The 24445-nt window shown below is 42.8% G+C and overlaps 1 protein-coding gene across 3 annotated transcripts in view; it reads right to left on the reverse strand.

The window, feature by feature from the left end:
- Positions 1-5811: 5811 nt before the first annotated feature.
- ZNF423 (zinc finger protein 423) overlaps positions 5812-24445 on the reverse strand; it is a 484624-nt gene continuing 465990 nt past the window's right edge. For all 3 annotated transcript variants that reach the window (XM_060787886.2, XM_060787887.2, XM_060787888.2), the window contains one exon: positions 5812-6530. In XM_060787886.2, the coding sequence (XP_060643869.2) occupies positions 6501-6530 (30 nt within the window). In that variant the 3' untranslated portion in view covers positions 5812-6500. The remainder of the gene's footprint in view (positions 6531-24445) is intronic.

The raw sequence follows: 24445 nt of genomic DNA on the forward strand, positions 1-24445 counted from the left end.
CTGTTCTGATTTTAGAGAGTTTTTTTAAATACTGGTAGCCAGATTTTGTTCATTCTCATGGTTTCCTCCTTTCTGTTGAAATTGTCCACATACTTCATGTCGATTTCAATGCCTTCTTTGTGTAGTCTGACATGGTAGTTGTTAAGAGTGGTCCAGCATTTCTGTGTTCTCAAATATTAAGGTAAAGGTAAAGGTTTTCCCCTGACATTAAGTCCAGTCGTGTCCGACTCTGGGTGTTGGTGCTCATCTCCATTTCTAAGCCGAAGAGCCGGCGTTGTCCTTAGACACCTCCAACGTCATGTGGCCAGCATGACTGCGTGGAGCACCATTACCTTCCTGCCAGAGCAATATCTTTTGATCTACTCACATTTGCATGTTTTTGAACTGCTAAGTTGGCAGAAGCTGGGGCTAACAGCAGGAGCTCACCTGCTCCCCAGATTCAAACCTGTGACCTTTTGGTCAGCAAGTTCTGCAGCTCAGTGGTTTGACCCTCTGCATCAACAGTGGCTCAAATAATATGCTCTAGAAACGGCAGTTTTCCTTCATTTTCTTTTTCCATGGTGAATTGGATGTTTGGGTGGATGCTGTTGAAGTGGTCCAGGAACTTTTTCAGTTCTTCTTCTCCATGTCTCCAAATGGTGAAGGTGTCATCCACATATCTATGTCATGACATAGCAGAGCACCTGATGAACCTGATGAACCAAACCCGGGCACCGCATATTATTTGAGTTCACAGAAATGCTGGACAATTTCAACATTCACATGTACCTCAAGCAGAGAAGAGTTCAGATTGTTACCTGGAGCAAGTTACAGGGAGCGGTCAACCCCCCTGTTCAAACAGCTCCACTGGCTGCCGATAAGCTTCCAGTCCCAATTCAAGGTGCAGGTTATCACCTATTAAGCTCTAAATGGTTCAGGACCCGCCTATCTTCATGACCGCATCTTCCCCTACGAGCCAACACGGTCCTTAAGATCTTCCGGGGATACTCTTCTCTCGCTCCCACCCCTGTCTCAGGCGTTGTTGGTGGGGATGAGGCAAAGGGCATTCTCAGTGGTGGCCCCTCATCTCTGGAACTCCCTCCCCAGAGAGATTAGGCTGGCACCCTCCCTATCCACATTCTGTAAGGAACTAAAGCCGTGGATGTTTCGTTGTGCATTCGACTGATGACTCCTTTGATAGATGGTCCCTAACCATGAGCTGAATTCAAGTTTCTATATTTGACTACTACACTTTTATGTAAAGCTGAAATGATCCTGTTATAATTGCTCTATTTCTATGCTACTATACGCTCTATCCACCTTATTGACCAACCTATCCTTTAACTCATTTCCACATTGGCCCCCTCCCCCAAAAAATGAGAGTAGAAGTATCTCTGTTGTTGCTTATGATGCCTGTTTATTATTGTTTATGATGATGCTGTTTTTATGGTATTTTAATATGTTATTGTTCTGTTTTTAATCGTATGTTGCCTTGGGCTTGACCCCATGTAAGCCGCCCCGAGTCCCCTCGGGGAGATTGAGGCGGGGAGAAAAATAAAGTTCTTTTTCTTCTTCTTCCCCCACCCTGGACATTCCACAGCTATATAAACCTGTAAAACTGTATATATATTTGAGTATAAGCTGAGCTTTTCAGCACATTTTTTAGGCTGACATAGCCCCCCTCGGCTTATACTCGAGTCAAAGTTATTTATTATTTTACTCTGTTGTTGTTGTTACATTTATTACTTTAATCTTATTATTATTATTATTATTATTATTATTATTATTATTACATTGACATTATTACATGTATTATTTTTACTCTTTTATTTTTATTACATTTATTATTTTACTCTTATTATTTTACATGTGTTATTTTTCTTTATTATTGTCACTATGACATTTCCATTATTTTACTCCATTATTAGGAGCCCCCGGTGATGCAGTGGGTTAAACCCCTGTGCCGGCAGGACTGAAGACCGACAGGTCGCAGGTTCGAATCAAAGGAGAGGCGGATGAGCTCCCTCTATCAGCTCCAGCTCCTCATGCGGAGACATGAGAGAAACCTCCCACAAGGATAAAAACATCAAATCATCCAGACATCCCCTGGGCAACGTCCTTGCAGACGGCCCATTCTCTCACACCAGAAGCGACTTGCAGTTTCTCAAGTCGCTCCTGACACGACAAAAAAACCCTCCATTATTACTATTTTATTACATTTATTATTTTACTATATTATTATTGGAAGGACAATAAGCACATTTACATTGAAGAAGGTTAGAATAATGTTTTAATCAAAGTTGGACAGTCTTATCTTAAATTACAGTTTTATGTAAACATTCAAAAATATTTAACCTCATGATTTTATTTATTTATTTATTTACAGTTCTTATATTCCGCCCTTCTCACTCCGCAGGGGACTCAGGGCGGATTACAGTAAACACATATATGGCAAACATTCAATGCCAGTTTGACAAACAACATTTAACAAACAAATGCACCAAGGCTATTTAACTGTTTTTCTGGCCGCCGGGGGAGCTGCTGCTTTTCATCGTCCATCAACGACACCGATGAAGTTCTTCCTCATTCCACATTCCCCGGAGTCTTCTTTCTTTATGGCCTCATAAATTAGTTAAATTTAGCCTCCCACACAAGGTGGTCCCTTATTTTCCTACTTGACAGATGCAACTGTCTTTCGGGTTGCAAAGGTCGACAACGGGCTACACAATGGCTGGACACCCACTCCAGCCCGGGCTGGCTTCGAACTCATGACCTTTAGGTCAGAGTGATCTTAATGCAGCTGACACTCAGCCAGCTGCGCCACAATCCTGGTCCGATGCCTCAATTAATGTAATTTTGTTGGTATCTATTTTTATTTTGAAATCTACCAGTAGCTGCCCTATTTCCTGCCCTCAGCTTATACTCGAGTCAATAAGTTTTTCCAGCTTTTGTGGTAAAATTAGGTTATTCAGCTGATATTCAGGTTGGCTTATACTCAAGTATATATGGTGCTTAGTTTCCAACAGAACCCTCAACCTCTGAGGATGCCTGCCATAAATGTGGGCAAAACGTCAGGAGAGAATGCTTCTGGGACATGGCCACACAGCCCAGGAAACTCACAGCAACCATGCAATCAGATAATTCTTTTGCAAGAGTAACCTAATTTTACTCAGATGGGCTTACTCTTGAGTAGAAGTATAGGTCTTGTCCATTGTGAGCTTATGAAAATGGAGTGCCACGTTTCAGTATGTGACCGTACACCCAAAAGTTTTGTTGTGAAGTTTATACTTAATGTACTTAATGTTTATGCTTAATGTGTGGATTTCAGGTGTAAACAATAATTTAGCACAATATAGTTTTGACATTCTATTTAGCTTCGAATTCAGTATCAGTGGGGAAGGTCCTTGCTCCAAATGAGAAGAAACTCATTGAGATATGTATCATGCTGTTTAGTCTTCTGCATACTTACCTGGAAGTAAATAACATTTCCATTCAAAAGTGTTAAGTGTATAATGGATTTGAACATGCTTAATCAGAAGGAAATTAAACTTACTTCAGTTAGGGTTTTGCAAAAGAAATTACATCCAAGGTTGTTGTACTCTTAGTTGATAAAGATCCATCCTAACATGTTATGGCAGTTTACTTGAGACAAAAGATGCATCATAATGGGTATTATTCACAATTATTCCCCAAATTTAAAGTTTTCATGAAGTTTTATCCTCTTACTTCCAAGGATATCTATATCTTTAACAGGTCAATTCCATTTATTTTATACTAGCTTGGGTATTCAGTGTTGCCTGTCTTATTTGAAAGTTGATTTTTAATTGTACAAAATGCATAAGGTTTTGGGTGAACTACAGTTCACATCATGCCAAGTTAATCCCAAGAAACTCCATCAGTACTTAAAAGCTGTTACGTTGGGCAAGTTTGCTCTGTTGTTGCTTACGATGCATCATTGGTTGGGTTCAATGTACTCTCTGGCTGTAAGGTAAACTACAACTCACACTATGGTGACTCAGCCCCTTCAAACCCCTCCAGTAGGTTGAATTAGTCATGGGGGTTCTGTGTGCCAAGTTTGGTCCAGTCCAGCAACAGTGGAGGCCACAGTTTCTCTGGTTGTAGGTGAACTACAACTCCCAGAAAGGAAGGTGAGTTCCCCTCAAACCCCTCCGGTAATCAAATTTTGGCATATCAGGAATGTGTGCCTAATTTGGTCCAGATCCATCATTATGTGGGCTCACAGTGCTCTCTGGATCAAGGTGAACTACAACTCCAAAACTCAAGGCCAATGCCCACAAAGACCTTTCAATGTTTTCTGTTGGTCATGGGAGTTCTGTGTGCCAAGTTTGGTTCAGTTCCATCATTGGAGGAGTTCAGAATAGTTTTATGTGAACTATAAATCCCAGCAACTACAACTCCCAAATGACAAAATCAACCCCCCCTCCAAAAAAACACCCCACCAATACGCAAATTTTGGCATATCAGGTATTTGTGAATTTCCCCCTAAGACTTCTAGTATTTTTTGCTGGTCGTGGGGGCTCTGTGTGCCAAGTTTGGTCCAATGTGTGCAATAGGCTGTAAGAGCACCTAAAGCTTTGGAGAGCTTCTGTTCAACCATCTCAAAGCTCCCTGCACAATCATCAGCATAGATGAAACCCAGCTACCTGTGGTGCTATTACATTAATGCTTTATGAAGATCTCGTCTTAAGATTTGACTTCTAACAAGGTCACACCATTCTTGACTAGTGGTTTTCAGGTGGTTTCTATGTTCATAGGGATTCACATTTTGCCAAATGGAAGTAACATCATGTTTACCTTTGCAATAAGGTTATGGTGCACTAGAGTTTCCAATAAATTATGGACTTTCCAATAGTCACAACATTAGGAAGGTTGAGAACCACTGCTTTAGAGTAAAGAAACACCTTCCACCTGGCACATCCTATTGCAGTCCTGTATTTTCCCCAAACAGATCTGTGGATGTTGGAGCTCAGCCTGTGATTGTGTTTCAGGATCAGGATGCTTTGGATGTGGGGAATGATGTCAATGAGTTTCAAGATGGCAATCATTTGGTCAATGATATTGATGCAGAGAATGACCAGGGGATCCTTATTCAAAGTGTAGTTTCCCATGAGAATGTTCCTGAGGGGTGTGGGGATGATGGTGTGCTCCCTGAATTGTTACCAGAGTTTTCCCATGATAGGGAACATGAAAACAGCTCAGCACCTGGCTCAGCGGCAGTAAGTAATGAGGAAATAGATAGACGGGAGGAGATCAGTCAAAACAGGAGAGCTGAACAGTGGCTTTGGTGTTCTGCCAGGCTCCGAGAGCAAAAGATAAGAAATTCTCAGCTAAAGCGAAAACAATTTCTGAGTGCTAGAGACATAGCTGATGAGGAGATAAAGTCCCAAATACAGGATATGTAGTCAGATGAAGCATCGTTCGAAATCAAGTCAATATCTCATCCCTGTTTCATGGAAGCTTTGCTTGGAAAATTCATGTTTTAAGTGTCTTTGTTTCATGGTTTTGATTCTTGGATTCTGTGCTTTTATATTCATGCCTTGGATCCATGTTTCCTGATTTCTTGCATTTCATTTGGGAAGTTTTGACTTTGTTTTTATGGACTTGGCTGGACTATTACCCTGGAGTACTTTGTTCCTGCTTATCTTCCTATCTAATTGGATTTACCTATTTCTTTAAAGTGCTTTTTACTTTACTGCTTTTTAATTATCTTCAAATAAACAGATTGTTTCCCTATCCAACATTGTGGTGTTTAAAGTCAGAGGGCCTTTCCTGTCCTGGAGTGCAACAGTGGATTTATTAAGACACCAACACTTGTCCAATGTATTCCCTTTATTGAACTGTATTAGTTAATGCAATCAGATTAAGTCACATTTATAAAGCAGACCATCCAGTTGCACTGAAACCGATGATATTCATTACATAGTTTCTTTTTATTTTTAATCACTGTCCGGTGAACTGGCAAATCCAATCAAAGCATTAGTCTTTAATTGTTTTTAAAAAAAATCCAAAAAAGTGTAAAAAAAATATTCAGACAATAGCCAAGCCATCACATCACAATGCACAATTACCTAAAATTGCAATTAAAAAGCAGTTAAACAGGGAAGGAGGAGGGGAAAGAAAAGGAAAGCAAAGCAAAGAAGGGAGAAAAAAAATCACTTCTAAAATCTTGGAACTATCCGTATAATACAAGAAGCAACAAAGGGCAAGAGCATCAAAGCAGCTTCCTATCTAGCAACTATAAATCCAGTCAGAAGCAGAAGCTTTTAAAGTACACTAAGCTCAAGCAGGACAATAAAAAATACTGCGCATGGAATACTTTTAATCTCTTCCATTAATATTCATTTCCAGCTGCTTATAATAGCAGCGCCTCATGGCCAAATCATTAGAGTTTTACATCTGGGTTGCAAATGACACTTTGATTGGATGTAATGTTCAAATGGTCCTCCCCACTGAGTTTCCGTCAAGTCTTCTGCAGAGAGGTGTCCCGTCGAGTCGGGGGCTCACTGAGCGTGCTGGCTCAACGTGTGGTTCTGCAAAAAGATGGGGGAAAGGAGACGTGCGTGAGGGGCAGAATAATAGCGCGCGAGCCCGGACCCTCCTACTCAGTCGCGTTTGTGCAGAACCCAACATAAAAGCTTTGCAATTATTACAGAACAAAATGCAATAATAAGAAAAAAGGAAGGGGGAGAGAAAGAAAATGCTCCTAAGTAACAGCTGCCAACGTGACACGTTTGCTGTGAACCCATAGATCTGTTAATGCTGGCGTGAACTTAAGGGAAAGGGGTGGGGTGGGGGCACAAAGAGGAAGGAGAACACAACTCAATGAAATTCAGTTCGCAAAGTTGTGCCGAGAGGATTTCGCGGCATCTTGGTGAAGAAGCGACGGCCTCCGGGACTTCCTTCGCTGTAGCAATTAAACAACGTTTGCTGTCATTTAGGAATGCCCACCCTTTTCTTTTTGCCACATCTTAGTTTATCTCACTCGGCACTGATAGGAAATCTAGCTGGAGAAAGATGACAGACTGCAATCCATGCATAGACACATGGTTGAAAGTTGGGGAAATAATTCAGATATACCAATTGCTGCATTTTGTCCAACCTGAATCTGTGAAGCCCACCTCCTCCAAGGTGAACTGAGCCACCTAAACTGGGCTCTACAGGCTGGTCCGGCTTACCTATCCGAATGTATCTCTCCTTATGAACCATCTAGGACTTTAAGATCGTCTGGGGAGGCCCTGCTCTCGATCCCGCCTTCCTCACAGATGCGTTTGTTGGGGACGAGAGACAGGGCCTTCTCAATGTTGGCCCCTCAGCTGTGGAATGCCCTCCCCAGGGATAGAAGATCGGCTCCCTCCCTTCTAACATTCCGCAAAATGGTTAAGACCTGGCTCTTCAAGCAAGCTTTTTCTACTGGAGCATAATTAGACGTAAATGAATATATGGAATGACTGACGATCCAACTGGACAACGATTTTAGTAAGGAGATGCCAAGGAGCTTGTTTTTACAGATATATTTGCTTTTTATATTACATTTTAAATGTTGAATTGGAATATATGGAATGACTGACGATGCAACTGGACAACGATTTTAATAAGGAGACGCCGAGGATCTTGTTTTCACAGATATATTTGCTTTTTATATTACATTTTTATAATTGTTTTAACTGTATTTTGATATTTGTTATGGCATCAAATCGCTGCTGACTGTGAACCGCCTTGAGTCACCCCTGGCTGAGAAAGGCGGTATACAAATGCGGTAAATAAATAAACAAACAAACAAATAAATAAATAAATAAATAAGACACCACCTCAGACATCAGAAAAGCTGCAAGGCCAAGAATCAGACACGAGAGTCAAGACAAAGGTCCACCCAGAGGAAAAGTGTTGTTACCATACATCAAGGGAACCACTGACTGCATAGGGCAGCTGATGAGGAAACACAACATACAAACTATCTACATACCCACTAAGAAAATCCAACAAATGCTACGTTCAGCAAAGGACAAGAGGGATCCTCTTTCCTCTGCGGGACTCTACTGTATACCATGCAGCTGTGGACAAGTCTACAGAAGGACCACCAAACTCAGCAGCATTAGCCAAACACGAATCAAGGAACATACCCACATTATGTAGATACCTACATAAACACTCCAACCATCACCAAAGTAAAAAAAGAAGCTCAATTAAAGCCTTGGCAGACAGTGCAAAAAGAATCTGTGAAGCCCACCTCCTCCAAGGTGAACTGAAACACCTAAACTGGGCTCTACAGGCCAATGGAGACTCCACCTCAGACATCAGAAGAGCTGCAAGACTGAGAACAAGCCACGAGAATAAAGACAAAAATCCACCCAGAGAAAAAGTGTTCTTGCCATACTTCAAGGGAACCACTGACCGCACAGGGAAGCTGATGAAGAAACACAACCTACAAACTATCTACAGAGCCACTAAGAAATTCCAACAAATGCTATGTTCAGAAAAGGACAAGAGGGATCCTCTCACCTCTGCAGGAGTCTATCCTATTCCATGCAGCTACATGGGGACCACCAAAATCAGCATTGCCCAAACATGAATCAAGGAACATGAAAGGCACTTCAGACTACATCAACCAGATAAATCAGCTATAGCAGAACACCTTATGAACCAACCTGGGCACAGCATATCATTTGGGAACACAGAAATTCTGGACCACTCTAGCAACTACCATGTCAGACAACACAGAGAAGCCATTGAAATCCACATGAAGCATGTGGACAATCTGAACAGAAAGGAGGAAACCATTAAAATGAACAAAATCTGACTACCACTATTAAAAAAAACCTTCTAAAATCAGGACAGTAAATAAAGAACAACACTTAGAAAACAGAGGAATTCCAGACAAGAATGAATCAACGCCAGCTAACACCTCCCAACAACACCTTCCCCCAGGCAGCAACCAGCCAGGCCTTGAAATTGCAATGCCATTAAATGCTAATCAAGGTGGCAAAATAGCAACAGTAACACCGTGCCTCAAACAGTCAAGAGTTCTTTCTTCCAACTAACACCTCCCAACAAAGGATTCCCTCAGGCAGCAACCAGCCAGGCCTTGAAACTGCAAGCCCATTAAATGCTAATCAAGGTGGCTAATCGCAACATTCACACCGTGCCTCAAGCAGACAAGAGTTCTTTCTCCCACCCTGGACATCATTATTCCACAGATATGTAAACCTCACTTACTTAGTTTCTATCTCACTTGCATTGTTCCCATCTATCTATCTATCTATCTATCTATCTATCTATTACATCTAGAATTCTGTTACTTCCTTCTAAGTTGCCTAAAGTTACTCTTTATATCAGAAGAGGGAGAGAAATCCTCCAAAATCTCCTATGACTGAGATGACATTGAACTAATGGCAATTGTCTGGTGACAAAGTTTAACAGTTGGAGGTTCCATTGGCAGGCCTTGTCTCTGGAGGTAGCAATAACCCCATTTAAATGGTTGACAGTGTTGCTCAATGTGTTCCAACAGACCTCTCAACCTCTGAGGATGCCTGCCATAGATGTAGGTGAAACTTCAGGAGAGAATGCTTCTGCAACATGGCCACATAGCCTGGAAAACTCACAGCAACCCATTAAAATATATTGTTTAGTTGTGATTTATGGCCCAATAGGAGAAGTAGCTGTCCCTATTTCATAGATACAGAATGGGGGACGCCTGGCTCGAGAGCAGTACGTGTGAAAAAGATCTTGGAGTCCTCGTGGACAACAAGTTAAACATGAGCCAACAATGTGATGTGGCGGCAAAAAAAGCCAATGGGATTTTGGCCTGCATCAATAGGAGCATAGTGTCTAGATCTAAGGAAGTAATGCTACCCCTCTATTCTGCTTTGGTTAGACCACATCTGGAATATTGAGTCCAATTCTGGGCACCACAATTCAAGAGAGATATTGACAAGCTGGAATGTGTCCAGAGGAGGGCGACTAAAATGATCAAGGGTCTGGAGAACAAGCCCTATGAGGAGCGGCTTAGGGAACTGGCCATGTTTAGCCTGAAGAAGAGAAGGCTGAGAGGAGATATGATAGCCATGTATAAATATGTGAGAGGAAGCCACAGGGAGGAGGGAGCAAGCTTGTTTTCTGCTTCCTTGGAGACTAGGACGCGGAACAATGGCTTCAAACTACAAGAGAGGAGATTCCATCTGAACATTAGGAAGAACTTTCTGACTGTGAGAGCTGTTCAGCAGTGGAACTCTCTGCCCCGGAGTGTGGTGGAGGCTCCTTCTTTGGAAGCTTTTAAGCAGAGGCTGGATGGCCATCTGTCAGGGGTGATTTGAATGCAATATTCCTGCTTCTTAGCAGGGGGTTGGACTGGATGGCCCATGAGGTCTCTTCCAACTCTTTGATTCTATGATTCTATAGTCCATCTGATGGCGATCTCGTAATATGAAATGAATGAATGGCCTTCCAAGCCCGTTCTCTTGGGCTTTGCAAGACAAAGAGTCTAGTTGAGCCATGATTTCTAAATATGGGTGCCAAATTAGCTCTGCACTGGTACCATCAAGAGAATATAGTGGTCCCAACCCAGGGAAGCCCAGAGTGGAGTACAAGGAGCACACAACACTGCAGTTACGTCAGCTCCACTGGCTGCCAGTCTGCTATGTGTCACATTCTACCAATCTGTTGCTTTGGTACATGAAGGAAGAGCTCACTCAAATTTAAAGGCAAATGAATCTAAGAATATGGTGCCCCTCTTTGGGAGGCAAAAAGTAACTCTAGCTTTGAAAACATTTCAAGGCAATATTCTCACCGCTAAAGCATTTTGCAGCAGAAAGGGATTAACAGGTGGGCTGGGAGAGAAGGCGACTGTGTTGCTCAGTGGTTTAATCTTGGTGAAAGGATGACATTTACCGCACACTGCTGCAATTAGCTTCCCTCCCTCCATAAAAGGAATGGCAACCAAGCCCCTCCAGGGAGACATTACGGTTCAGACATCCTGTCTGTCATTTGCCAAGAGGCTAAATAAATCCTAATGCTATGCAGAAGTTGTATATTCAGTCTAATGCAAACGGAAGTCGTGTCTCGGAGTTACAAGCACCTTAGGGACCATGTCTGGAATATCCAGCTCTTGGAAGGACTGGAGATCTCTTGACGCTTGAGCACCGTCTTTGTGCTGAGGTCTACGACTCCTACAGCTTTTAGACAGAGATCTTTTTTCCCCCAATGATCCGGTGAATCAACATTCTCTCATACTGATCTGGTGGTACAGAATGAATGGGTGGCCATTGCAAGGCAAAGGGTCTCCCTAAACCATGATTTGTGAATGTGGGTGCCAAATTTTCTTCAAAGACTGGAAGCTCTGCACCAGTACCATGAAGATAGACACGATGGTCCCAAGCCAGAGGAAATGAAGTGAGCTCACATCCTACAAACTAGTTAGTACCATTGATGAAGGCTCATTCATTGCAAGGGAGATGTTTGTATACTTTCAGTTGCGTGCCTACATGCCCTTTCACTTTACAGCATAACAGTCTTGCAATTGTATTTCTTTCATTTCAATACAGCTCAATTTTAGATAAACATTACACGAGAGGAGAGAGAGTAGCCTACCACAAAATCTACATGGGAAAAAGTCCCCAAAGAAGAGTGGAACGTAAATTAAATTTGTGTTACAGCACTATTATTTTTTTTTGCTGGGAATTCTTGACTGACAACACTGGTCTGTCTGTCTGACTGTCTATCAATCAATCAATCTATCTATCTATCCATCTATCCAACCATCTATCCATCCATCAGTCTATCCATCTATCCATCCATCTATCCTCCATCCATCCATCTATTCTCCATCTATCCATCCATCTACCCATCCATCTATCCTCCATCTATCAATCAATCTATCAATCTATCTATCAATCCATCTATCCAACCATCTATCAATCCATCTGTCCATCCATCTATCAATCCATCTATCCTCCATCTATCCATCCATCCATCCATCCATCACAATGGTTTCCAACCTTTTTTTGACCAGGGACCACTTGACCAGGAACCACTTTGACCAAGGACCAATTTGACCATGGACCACCTTGACCAAGGACCACTTTGAACAAGGACCACTTTGACCAGGGACCACCTTGACCAAGGAGCCCTCTCTAACATTTGGGATGCCCACTTTTGTTGTTGTATGCCATCAACAGTTTCTGACTTACGGCAACACCAAGGTAGACCTTTTCTAGGTCCTCTAGTGCAATGGTTCCCAACCTTTTTTCGACCAGGGACTGTCATTTATCTATCATCTATTCAATCGTCTATCTATCTATCTATCTATCTATCTATCTATCTATCTCTATCACAGTGGTTCCCAACCTTTTTTTTTTTTTGACCAGGGACCATTTGATCAGGGATCACTTTGACCAGAGACCATCTTGACCAAGGACCACTTTGACCAGGGACCACTTGACCACAGTGGCTCTCAACCTTTTTGACCAGGGACCACTCTCCAATATTAGGAATGCCCACTTTTTTGTTGTATGCCTTCAAACAATTTCTGACTTATGGCAATCCTAAGGTAGATCTTTTCTAGCTCCTCTAGTTCAGTGGTTCCCAAACTTTTTTCGGCCAGAGACTGTCATTTATCTATCTTCTATCTCTTTATCTCTATCTACCTACCTACCTACCTACCTATCTTTCTGTCATCAATCATCTATCTATCTATCTATCTATCTATCTATCTATCTCATCTACAATTCTGTAACTTCCTTCTAAGTTGCCTAAAGTTACTCTTTATATCAGAAGAGGGAGAGAAATCCTCCAAAATCCCCTATTACTGAGATGACATCGGACTAATGGCAATTGTCTGGTGGCAACATTTAACTAATGGAGGTTCCAGTGGCAGGTCTTGTCTCTTAGAGGTAGCAATGACCCCATTTAAATACTTGATACAATAGTCCGCAAAGCGTTCACTTCCCTCGAACAGCCGCCAGGTGTCAGAAGTGATGTGGAGTTTCTAAAACCATGCCAATGTTCTTGCCGGCATTGTGGCCAGTGGGTTTCCCATGAAAATCTTCTCAAAGATGCTTATTCTTTTGGGCACCGCATGACAAAAGGTAAAAGGAATAGGCAGAAACCATGGCTATTTTGCTGTGTGTGTGTTAATGCATATCTGGACTTTTAAAAATTGAAACAGGAAAGAGATCAATTAAAACAGACCTTTCTAAATAGAATGCCAATCCAGCTATGCAGAATAAGAAGATGGTTATTCATGATTTGCTGTAGCTATGCATAAATTGGGAAAAGCGAAACAGATATTTAAAATATGCTTGCTTAACCAAATTTTGCTTCTTAGTGATGGAAGCCTCCTCTTCTATTGACTGGGGCACATCAGACTCATATTTGAACTTGATATCTCCAGTGGAACAACCACAAGCAGGATCCCTATTGCAAGCCCACTTTCTTGTGCTAAGCATATTTCAGTCAAGTCCAATACAGAAGACACAATAACATTGCACCTAGGCAAGAGGAAAAAGAACAGAAAAACTTTACTCTTATCAGCAGAGTTAAAATATAAACTTGCAATGTTGCGAACAGTGCAACAAACTTACATAGTCTTTGTAAGCAATACACAATAAGGCTTCTTCATCATCCAAATGAGAGAGCAGTAGAAATAGTTGAGCAAAATGCCTGAGCAAAGGCTCCTCAGAGCAAAAGCTGAACTGTATTCTAAAAACCATACAGTTATACCCCTCCAGGTGTAGTCCAAACTTACTAGTTGACCTACATTAGCAGCTGCACATAATAATTAACAGCCTAAGGTTTTCTTTAACACACACACACACATTTACTTGATCCTGTACGACTTACTCTAACACACTTCACATCAGATAGATGTGGAAATGTCATTATACTGTGTCACAATCAATAAGAGAACTGACTTCCATATCTCACCGATTTGGGGACTTTTATGATTGGGGAAATAGTTCCACAAAATCTTGAATACATAAATCAGCTGTGGATCTGTAACTCTCAGTTATGAATCTGCAACTGCAATGCAGTAGAGTCTTGCTTACCCAACACAAATGGGCCGGTAGAACATTGGATAAGTGAAAATGTTGGATAATAAGGAGGAAATAATGAAAAGCCTATTAAATGTGAAATTATGTAATGATTTTACAAATTAAGCACCAAAACATCATGTTTTACAACAAATTGACAGAAAAAGCAGTTCAAGACACGGTAACATTATGTAGTAATTACTCTATTTACAAATTTAGCACCAAAATATCACAATTTATTGAAATAGCTGTGCATCCGGACAGGAGGCAGAATGCATTGGATAAGGTTGGATAAGCGAGACTCTACTCCTATTCCAAAACTAAGCCAAAGTATTCTATGAGGGTTATCTGGAAAGTAACATTACAAGGCATGTAGCTCTCGTTGGAGGAGTTCAGAATAGTTTTGGGTTTTAGGTGAACTATAAATCCCAGAAACTACAACTCCCAAATGACAAAATCAACCCCCCAAAAACCTCCCCCCACCAGTACTCAAATCTTGGCATATCAGATATTTGTGAATTTCCCCCTAAGACTTCCAGTATTTTTTTTGCTAGTCATGGGGGCTCTGTATGCCACGTTTGGTCCAATGTGTGCAATAGGCTGTAAGAGCACCTAAAGCTTTGGAGAGCTTCTGTTCAACCATCTCAATGCTCCCTGCTTGAGTGGTGATGGCACAATCATCAGCATAGATGAAACACAGCTGCCTGTGGTGCTATTACATTAATGCTTTATGAAGATCCAGGCATGTAGCCGGGGGGGGGGGGGTGCTTGTTGGGCTTCAGCCCCCCCCCCCCCCCGAAATTCTCATGGTGGTTCGCGAAAAGGCCTTACTGGTGCATTATTTAAACTGTTACGTTTATTCATATCATGATCTGATCACCATATTCAATATATCCCATATGCATGGGGGTATTGGGGTAATGATACACAAGGTTTGCTAGGGTAGACCCTCTTTCACTCAGACTCAGCCCCCCCCCGAAACTCAGCCCCCCCCCGAAACCCCCCCTGAAAAAAACTCAGCCCCCCCCTCCCCCGAAACGAAATCCTGGCTACGGGCCTGATTGAAACAGTTTTGGATCTGGGTGGGAGGCAGACTGCGTTAGATAATATAGTACGCTGGATGAGCGAAGGTTGGATAAGTGAGATGCTACTGTACTTAATTCCAGCTAATGTTTATTTCCAAGGTCTGAAATGACTTGGGATATTTAACAAATTTAATTCTCCCCCTTCCTCCAAGAAGGTGACATACAACTTTGCAAGAATGTACTTGACTCGGTTTGTTCCTGTACTATCTGTTTCTATTAGACATCGCCCTTTATATTGCTGCATTTATCACACCCAAAAGCCCTGCAGCTGCCATTTTCACAAAGCAGCAACTTCTGATAAACAACTTTGCCTCACATCGTGGCAATCTGGATGCAATTTCTGTTAGGTAGGGAACGCAGCTCCATTATAGACACAGAGCATGCCTTACAGCCCTCTCCAATCTGGCACTCTCCAGATGTGTTGGGGCTCTGGATTTCCAGCATTGTCTCTGACAGGTTGGTAGAAGTGCCAACAGGTAGGCAAAAAGGGCTTGGAGCAAACTTATATAGTACAGCAAAGTAGATAGGAAATGAGGGAGAAAAAAAAGGATGTTTGTGTGTCACACTAGAAATATACTTCACTTATATGTCCTTCTTACATGAAACAATCCAGTGGCCTGTGAGTATTTCCTGCAAGAAAGGCATTCTGAAATAAATAAATCCTAAAATGATATTCTACATCTATTATTTGGCTAGCAAAGATTCCAAGGAATTACTTGCCCTATTGATTACATAACCCATCCAAAAACACATTGGTTTTTAGGCCAATAAAACTCCAGGAACAGGCCTAAAAACCAATGTGTTTTTGGATGGATTATGTAGAAAATTGCATTGGATAGCCTGCATCCGCTTCTTAGATATGGTTGCCACAGAGTTCTACTGGCGACTGGTAGGTGGCATATGTTCTGTATCTCAAAAACACAAGCTGATAGGGGGAAATGGTGCCATTTTTGGAACCAGCAGATCAAATATACCCATAAACAGGTCTAACATTTGAGGCACCAAAATGTGTGTTGGACAGTGGTCATAGCATCACTTTGCTCTGATTTATAGGCCAGATTTATACATTTATAACAGCCCGTGGTGCTGCAATCGGTGAAACCCTTGTGCCAACAGGACTGCTGACCAAATGGTCAGAGGTTTGAATCTGGGAAGAGCGGGTTGAGCTCCCTCTGTCAGCTCTAGCTCCCCATGCAGGGACATGAGATAAGCCTCCCACAAGGATGGTAAAACATCAAACATTCGGGTGTCTCCTAGGCAACGTCCTTGCAGATGGCCAATTCTCTCACACCAGAAGTGACTTGCAGTTTCTCAAGTTGCCCCTGACATGGAAAAAAATTAGAGAGCGTAGGGGCCTTACCACATTGGGACATAATCCATTTATATCAGTATGCATCCCATTTTTTTTTAGGACTGGATGCATACTGTATTGAGATGGGATGCATATTCTCCTTATCACATCTGATTATTACAATTCTTACAATTTGAAAATACTGCGCTTTTATTCATCACACCACAGAAGGCTGGCTCCTCCCAATCCATTCTAAACACCCCCTACATCACGCTATGACCTTTCAAAAAGTATTGTTGCTGATGGGATGCATACAGATTTTCCTATCACGTGCAAAAACAGCGCTTCAGCAATGGAAGAATGCATAGTACAGTAGAGTCTCGCTTTTCTGACATAAACGGCGGGCAGAATGTCAGATAAACAAAAATTTTGAATAATACGGAGTCTCCAACTATTACTTAGAATTACAGAATCAAAGAGTTGGAAGAGACCTCATGGGCCATCCAGTCCAACCCCCTGCCAAGAAGCAGGAATATTGCATTCAAATCACCCCCGACAGATGGCCATCCAGCCTCTGTTTAAAAGCTTCCAAAGAAGGAGCCTCCACCACACTCCGGGGCAGAGAGTTCCACTGCTGAACGGCTCTCACAGTCAGGAAGTTCTTCCTCATGTTCAGATGGAGTCTCCTCTCTTGTAGTTTGAAGCCATTGTTCCATTGCGTCCTAGTCTCCAGGGAAGCAGAAAACAAGCTTGCTCCCTCCTCCCTGTGGCTTCCTCTCACATATTTATACATGGCTATCATATCTCCTCTCAGCCTTCTCTTCTTCAGGCTAAACATGCCCAGCTCCTTAAGCCGCTCCTCATAGGGCTTGTTCTCCAGACCCTTGATCATTTTAGTCACCCTCCTCTGGACACATTGTCCGACAAGACACTAGACACCTAGAATACTAACAGCAGGGACTCATATGGTTAAGGCAAGGCAACGCTTCTGGGCTAGAGTGGCCCAGCAAGAACTGCCTGGATGCGGAAGAGGAGCATGGAAATCATAGAGGGAAGGAGGGAGGACCCTTCCCCTTCTGGTCCTGCCTCTTTTCCCCCTTTCATCTCTCCTCCTCCTCATCATCATCTTGACTTTTTCACTTATTGGGAATGGAGAGAGAGTTGGGGAGTGCTGTTTAATTGAAAGGGAAATGCTGGAGGAAAGGGGGTGTTGGGTAAGAGCATCGGATAAGATAGAATGTCAGATAAGCAAAGGTTGGATAAGAGAGACTCTACTGTATTTCAAAAAACACGATCAGAATTCTGTCTGCAAATAATAAGTTTCTGTGAAGCTTTGCAGATGAATTCCAAATGAATACTGACAGGATGGAGCAAATATCATGGATTGGGACCCGTTTGAAATCATTCTCAAATAGTCTGAGAACCATTAATACAGTTCCTCATGTGGTGGTGACCCCCAACCATAACATTATTTTCAATGCTACTTCATAAATGTAATTTTGCTACTGTTATGAATCATAATGTAAATATGTCATATGCAGGATGCATTTTCAGTCACTGGACCAAATTTGGCACAAATACCCCATACACCCAAATTAGTTTGTCATTTGGGAGTTGTAGTTGCTGGGATTTATAGTTCACCTATAATCAAAGACCATTGTGAACCTCACCAACAATGGAATTGAACCAATCTTGGCACACTGAACTCCCATGACCAAGAGTAAATACTGGAATAGTTTGGTGGGCATTGATCTTGGAGCACCATGGAGTCAAAGATTGATGTATCTAGACCAAACTTGGCACGGATCCTCAATATGCCTAAATGTGATCACTGGTGGAGTTTGGGGAAATTAGACCTTGACATTTGGGAGTTGTAGTTGCTGGGATTTATAGCTCACCTACAATCAAAGAACTTCCTGAACCCCACCAACGATAGGATTGGGCTAAACTTCCCACACAGAACCCCCATGCCTTGAAGGGACTAGCTGGCATGAGCCTTCCTCCAGCCTCACATGCTCTCCCTCACCTGTACATGTGCACCACACTACCATGCGCTGAGCATGCCTGCTCATCCGTCCTCCCTTGGAGTCTCAGAAACAGCCCTCCCTTGGGTTGAGAGACAAGCTAATCACAGCGGAGGAGGGTTTTGGTGGGAGGGTTCACTGTCTGTTTCCAAAAAGGAAGAGAAAGACAGGTGGAGAGATCTTCAGCCTTCACTGCCAAAGAGGTTCCTAAGACCATCCAAAATATACATTTTCTGATGGTCTTTGGTAACCCCACTGAAACCCCCTCACAAGCCACCCAGGGGTCCCGACCCCCCAAGTTGAGAAACACTGCCCTTGGTCATTGTCTTATCCAATTGGGGAAAACCTTGCAAGATGAGAAAAAGAACTTGCTGCAAGTAAGACTGTTGCCTGTAACAAGGCGTTTGTGAACTCTGCATGCTTTGCAGAAGGCAACAGTTCAATCTTCCATCATGTCCAGATAGGATTAAGAAGAAATGATTCCCGAAAGCCTGGAGAACCAGTGCCAAAAATTGTGTTGACGATACAGGGCTGCATAGACCAATGGTCTGACTTTGTGTAAGGCAGCTTCCCCTGTTCCTAAAATCACACTGACAGACATTGCAAACATATGGAATACAAAACAGGTCTCTTGCGCAGGCGGTTCAGCAAGTCTTGAAACAACTCATTATATGAGTCAATATAACCCAGGCGAAAATCCCGTCCTGCTTTCCGCACCGTATTGACTATGCAAATATTTAACACCGTTATAGTGGAATGACCTATGCAATGCCAGGCACAAGTCACAAAATGAAGTGGGTAATAACCAAAAAGGTATATGCTACAAATGTTTCCAGCTGTTCAGGGACAGGAACGAAAGGGTGGGAGCACATGTGTGCAGATATTAAAACAGTTGGAAAGGGTTTTAGAAAACATGATATTATTGGGTTGTTGTAGGTTTTTCCGGGCTATATGGCCTTGTTCTGGAGGCAATTTTTCTCCTGACGTTTCGCCTGCATCTATGGCAAGCATCCTCAGAGGTAGTGAGGTCTGAGGATGCTTGCCATAGATGCAGGCGAAACGTCAGGAGAAAAATTGCCTCCAGAACATGGCCATATAGCCCGGAAAAACCTACAACAACCCAGAGATTCTGGCCATGAAAGCCTTCGACAATACATGATATTATTTATTTATTTATTTATTTATTTAAAACTTTTATATCCCGCTCTTCTTTAACCTCCGTAGAGGGACTCAAACAGGCTCACGGCAAGGATTCAATGCTAATAGTACAATCTAAAAACATCAAACAATCACGACAAGTTAAAATACATATAGATTAACTTTACAAATAAGCCAAATCGCCAAGATAAAATCATGTCTAACTCAGTCCTTATGTGTGGTTGATAACTTTGTTCTGTAGCCGGTCTCAACCATTACTCTGGGAATGGTTCCTTCCTTTCACTAGCCTCTTGAAGGACAGGAGGGAGGGGGCAGATCTGATCTCAATTGGGAGAGAGTTCCATAGCCAAGGGGCCACAATAGAAAAGGCCCTGTCTCTTGTTCCAGAGAGCAGGGCCCCTCCAGAAGATCTTAATTGTCTTGATGGTTCATAGGGGAGAATATGATATGGCACCTATGTCTTTTTAAAGCAGCATTTCTCAACTTGGGGGCCAGTACACCTGGGGGGCAGGGTTGCGAGGGAATTTCAGAGAAATCAACATATTTCTGCTGAACTTAGGAACCCCTTTGGCAAAGAAGGCTGAAGATCTCTCCGCCTGTCCTTCTCTTCCTTTTCAGAAACAGATGGTGCATCCTCCCACCAAAAGCCCTCCTCTGCTGTGATTGGCTGGCCTCTCAGCCAAGGGAAGGGATATTCCTGAAACTCCAAGCAGGGAGGGAAGAGCAGACATGCTTGGCGCATGGCAGCATGGTGTGCATGTGTGGGAAAGGGAGAGCTGAGAGGCTGGAGGGAGGCTCGTGCCAGCAAGTCTCTTCAAGGCATGGGGGTTCTGTGTGGGAAGTTTAGCCCAATTCTATCATCAGTGGGGTTCAGAACCCTCTTTAATTGTAGGTGAACTGTAAATCCCAGTAACTACAACTCCCAAATATCAAGGTCTATTTTCCCCAAACTCCATCAGTGTTCACATTTGGGCATCTTGAATATTCATACCAAAGTTTGGTCGAGAACCATCATTATTTGAGTTCAAAATGCTTTCTTAATGTAGGTGAACTACAACTCCAAAACTCAAGGTCAATGCCCACCAAACCCTTCCAGTATTTTCTGTTGGTCATAGGAGTTTGGTGTGCCAGTAAGTCCCTTCAAGGCATGGGGGTTCTGTGTGGGAAGTTTAGCCCAATTCTATCATCAGTGGGGTTCAGAACCCTCTTTAATTGTAGGTGAACTGTAAATCCCAGCAACCACAACTCTCAAATATCAAGGTCTATTTCCCCCAAACTCCACCAGTGTTCACATTTGGGCATATTGAATATTCATACCAAAGTTTGGTCCAGAACCATCATTGTTTGAGTTGAAAGTGCTTTCTCGATGTAGGTGAACTACAACTCCAAAACTCAACACCAACACCCACCAAACCCTTCTAGTATTTTCTGTTTGTCATAGGAATTCTGTATGCCAAGTTTGGTTCAACTCCATCGTTGGTGGAGTTCAGAATGCTCTTTGATTGTAGGTAAACTATACATCCCAGCAACTACAACTCCCAAATGACAACATCAATCCCCCCCAGCCCCACCAGTATTCAAATTTGTGCATATTGGATATTTGTGCCAAATTTGGTCCAGTGAATGAAAATGCATCCTGCATATCAGATATTTACATTATGATTCATAACAGTAGCAAAATGATGGTTATGAAGTAGCAACAAAAACAATGTTATGGTTAGGGGTCACCCCAACATGAGGAACTGTATTAAGGGGACACAGCATTAGGAAGATTGCGAAACACTGCTTTAGGAGATAGCATGCTGACAGTTGTATAAAGTGTTCCTAATAGGAGCTGCTTATCTGCACATGTCCCTTTTTGCACACAGATGTGCAACTGTTGCTCGTTGCACCGATTCTCCATCCGACTTAAATGTGAACTAGTATCCCTCCTTGTATCCTCATTCTTTTATGTCTTGTTTTTCAACACACACCTTTGTGAATGAGTTCAGTCACATTTGACTCCGCTTTTAATTGAAATTTCTTCGGCTGTCTTAAATGCCAAGCCTTTTCTTTTCGAAGTAAAAAATGCAAAGGGCTTTGCATTCTCCAATCGAAGCCAGGGCTTTCGGAGCTCAGCGAATCCATACTTATTTAGGTAGTGTCATTTAAAAGATAATGCACAATCAGCACTAGCGGCAAGGAATGCGGTCTACAGGCCAAGAACATGATTTCCAACCCGCATGCCGGCCGCATTGATTACACCAGGCAGGTCAATAACAGAATGGTACGTAGCTCTAAATCTGATAATGAAGCTCTCCTTGTGAACCCTCTCTCCTCAGACATGGGTTAATAATACCTTCTGCACACATCTAATACAAAGAACATGCTGTTTTGTAATCAAAAGGCCAGGCGGAGATGTAGGCTGCCTAGACTCAAATGCAATGGCAACTCAGAAGCAAGGTCACTATTTACCTCTCTAAGAGCCTCTGACCTCAATGGATTACCATGCCATCCTTCGGTCCCAAGAGATCGGAGGGGCCATTTGCCATAAAATAAAGCAGGTAGTCTATAAATGAAATGTCTTCTCTCTGAAAGCCCAGTGGGCTGTATCCCAAATAATTAATACAACCTCCATTTTAATGCAAAACCGTAAGCAAAACAGAACTACAAATGCATAAAAAATAGGGGGAACCAAACAGATATTTTTTTTTTAAAAAAAAAACAACAATATCAAGTCACTGGGTTGTTGTAGGTTTTTCGGGCTAAATGGCCATGATCTAGAAGCATCCTCTCCTGACATTTTGCCTGCATCTATGGCAAGCATCCTCAGAGGTTGTGAGATCTGTTGGAGCTAGGAAAATTGGGTTTATATATCTGTGGAATGTCCAGGGTGGGAGAAAGAACTCAACGCCGGGACTGTGGCACAGCTGGCTGGGAGTCAGCTGCATAAAGATCACTACTGACTGAAAAGTCGAGTTCGAAGCCAGCCCGGGTCAGAGTGAGCTTCCAACCCAAATTGTGTAGCTTGTTGTCGACCTTTGCAGCCCGAGAGACAGTTGCATCTGTGAAGTAGGAAATCCTCCTCCCCTAAAGGGCCTGGTCTAGGGGATTTATTTATTTATTTTATTTGCTATACTTGTATACCGCCGTTTCTCAGCCTAGCCGGCGACTCAACGCGGTTTACAACAATGCTGGGAGCTGTCATTTTCGCGCATGTGCTGTATTGTCATTTAGCTTTTGGGGGGTTTTAAGTCCTTTCCACTATTTTTGGGGTGGGGTTTATGAGTGACCCTTTCCCCTCCTTTCTCTGGGACAGTTTGTAAGGGTTTTTAAAGGATGGGGGGGGGGGGGGGTGAAAGGGAGGATGTGGAGCCCAAGTGGGAGAGTTGCTGGCCTTCTCATGGTTCGCATCCTCCCTTCACCCAACCGGGGGGGGGGGGGGGGGGAGGTGTGCAGCCACTCCTTCAGTCAGGCTTGCCTTGCAATCCTCTGGTCTTGGGGGGGGGGGAAAGAGTTGCCTGGTAGCCACGTGGGCCTCATGGAGCCACTGCGGTGGCTTCAGCTGCTGCCAGGGCTTGCCTCACCAAGCCTCCACCCCTCCGTTGGGCCAGGCCTTCTCCTTCCTTCCCGCTTTCCTTTCCTCAGTCCCTCCCCTCCCCAAAAGAAAAGGGACTCTGCCTTCCTGCATGGAAAGGGACTCCATGGCAAGGCTTCCCTTCCCTCACAACGATTGGTGCTTCATTCTTTTCGCGTGCTGGGGAGAGAGGCTTTTGCACATGCTCTGTACGGGTTTTTTTTTTAAGACATAGATCAGATTAGAATGTGTTTTGCTGCTAAATTTGTTGTCAATTTGTCCAGTGGTTTTTGAGTTATGTTAATCCCATAAACGAACATTACATTTTTATTTATATAGGTGAATGAATTAGCTTCGTATTTTAAGACAAGCCCATATAGCCTTTAGTTTAATTACTAGTGGTCAGGTATTACGGATAGCTGGTTTCCTTCCCGTGCAGTTATGGGCAGCACATGGTAAGCTTTTAAGAAATTATTGGTTGGCTGAATCCATCATCGGTACTCATTTGTGGCTCAGTACCAAAGAGTTGAATGGAGTGGTTTACAAATGCCTCATGACTGCGGAGCAATCACCTACTGCAATTCAGTCTCATCTGGAAATTCGGCACATATGCTCATATTGAGGCAGCCACCCTTAAAAACAAGTGTTTTATTGTTCCTCCACAGTCAATGGTACTTGCAAAGTCTGCCTTCAGAAAACTAATAAAATCAGAGCAGTTTAGGAGGATGCTAAGAGGGAAGGAAACAGGCGAGCCGGGAGGAGCGAGATCCGTACGAAGGAAACCTTAAAATAAAAGGGCAGCAAAGCTAAAAAGCTGGCATTTAAACTGGGAATCTTCCATACTGCAATAAAGAGTCCCTGCCAGGAAATCACAGGGGTCCTACTGCAGGAACAGGTGAAAAAATTAAAATGCTACTGGAAGGGGAGCGATGAGACGCTTTGAGGCCGTAACACATCCATTTGATGGTGCTACTGTGCATCTGCTCTGAACCGTCTGTGTGCCAGGTGGGCTTTTCTATTGTTTGTTTGAGATCTCAAGATCTAGATAAAGGAAGAAAAACTCAACAGAGTCCGCATTCGCATGGACAGAGATGAAGTGGGGTTCTTCTCTAGGCTGCTTTTGCCGTTGCTTTATGATGGTTATATTCAGTGAAATCATGGAGGGCTGTCTTAAAGAGGTTTTTTAAAAACTTGGCTGCTTTAGACATTTTTAAAAGGACTTGGCAATGAGCAGTGCGAGGCTTATTTTCGCCTATTTCCTTCAAACAACAGACCTCTCCACTATATCCCATACATCAGTGTTTCTC

The sequence above is a fragment of the Anolis sagrei genome, chromosome 8 (assembly GCF_037176765.1).
Source record: "Anolis sagrei isolate rAnoSag1 chromosome 8, rAnoSag1.mat, whole genome shotgun sequence".
Taxonomy (NCBI): Eukaryota; Metazoa; Chordata; class Lepidosauria; order Squamata; family Dactyloidae; genus Anolis; species Anolis sagrei.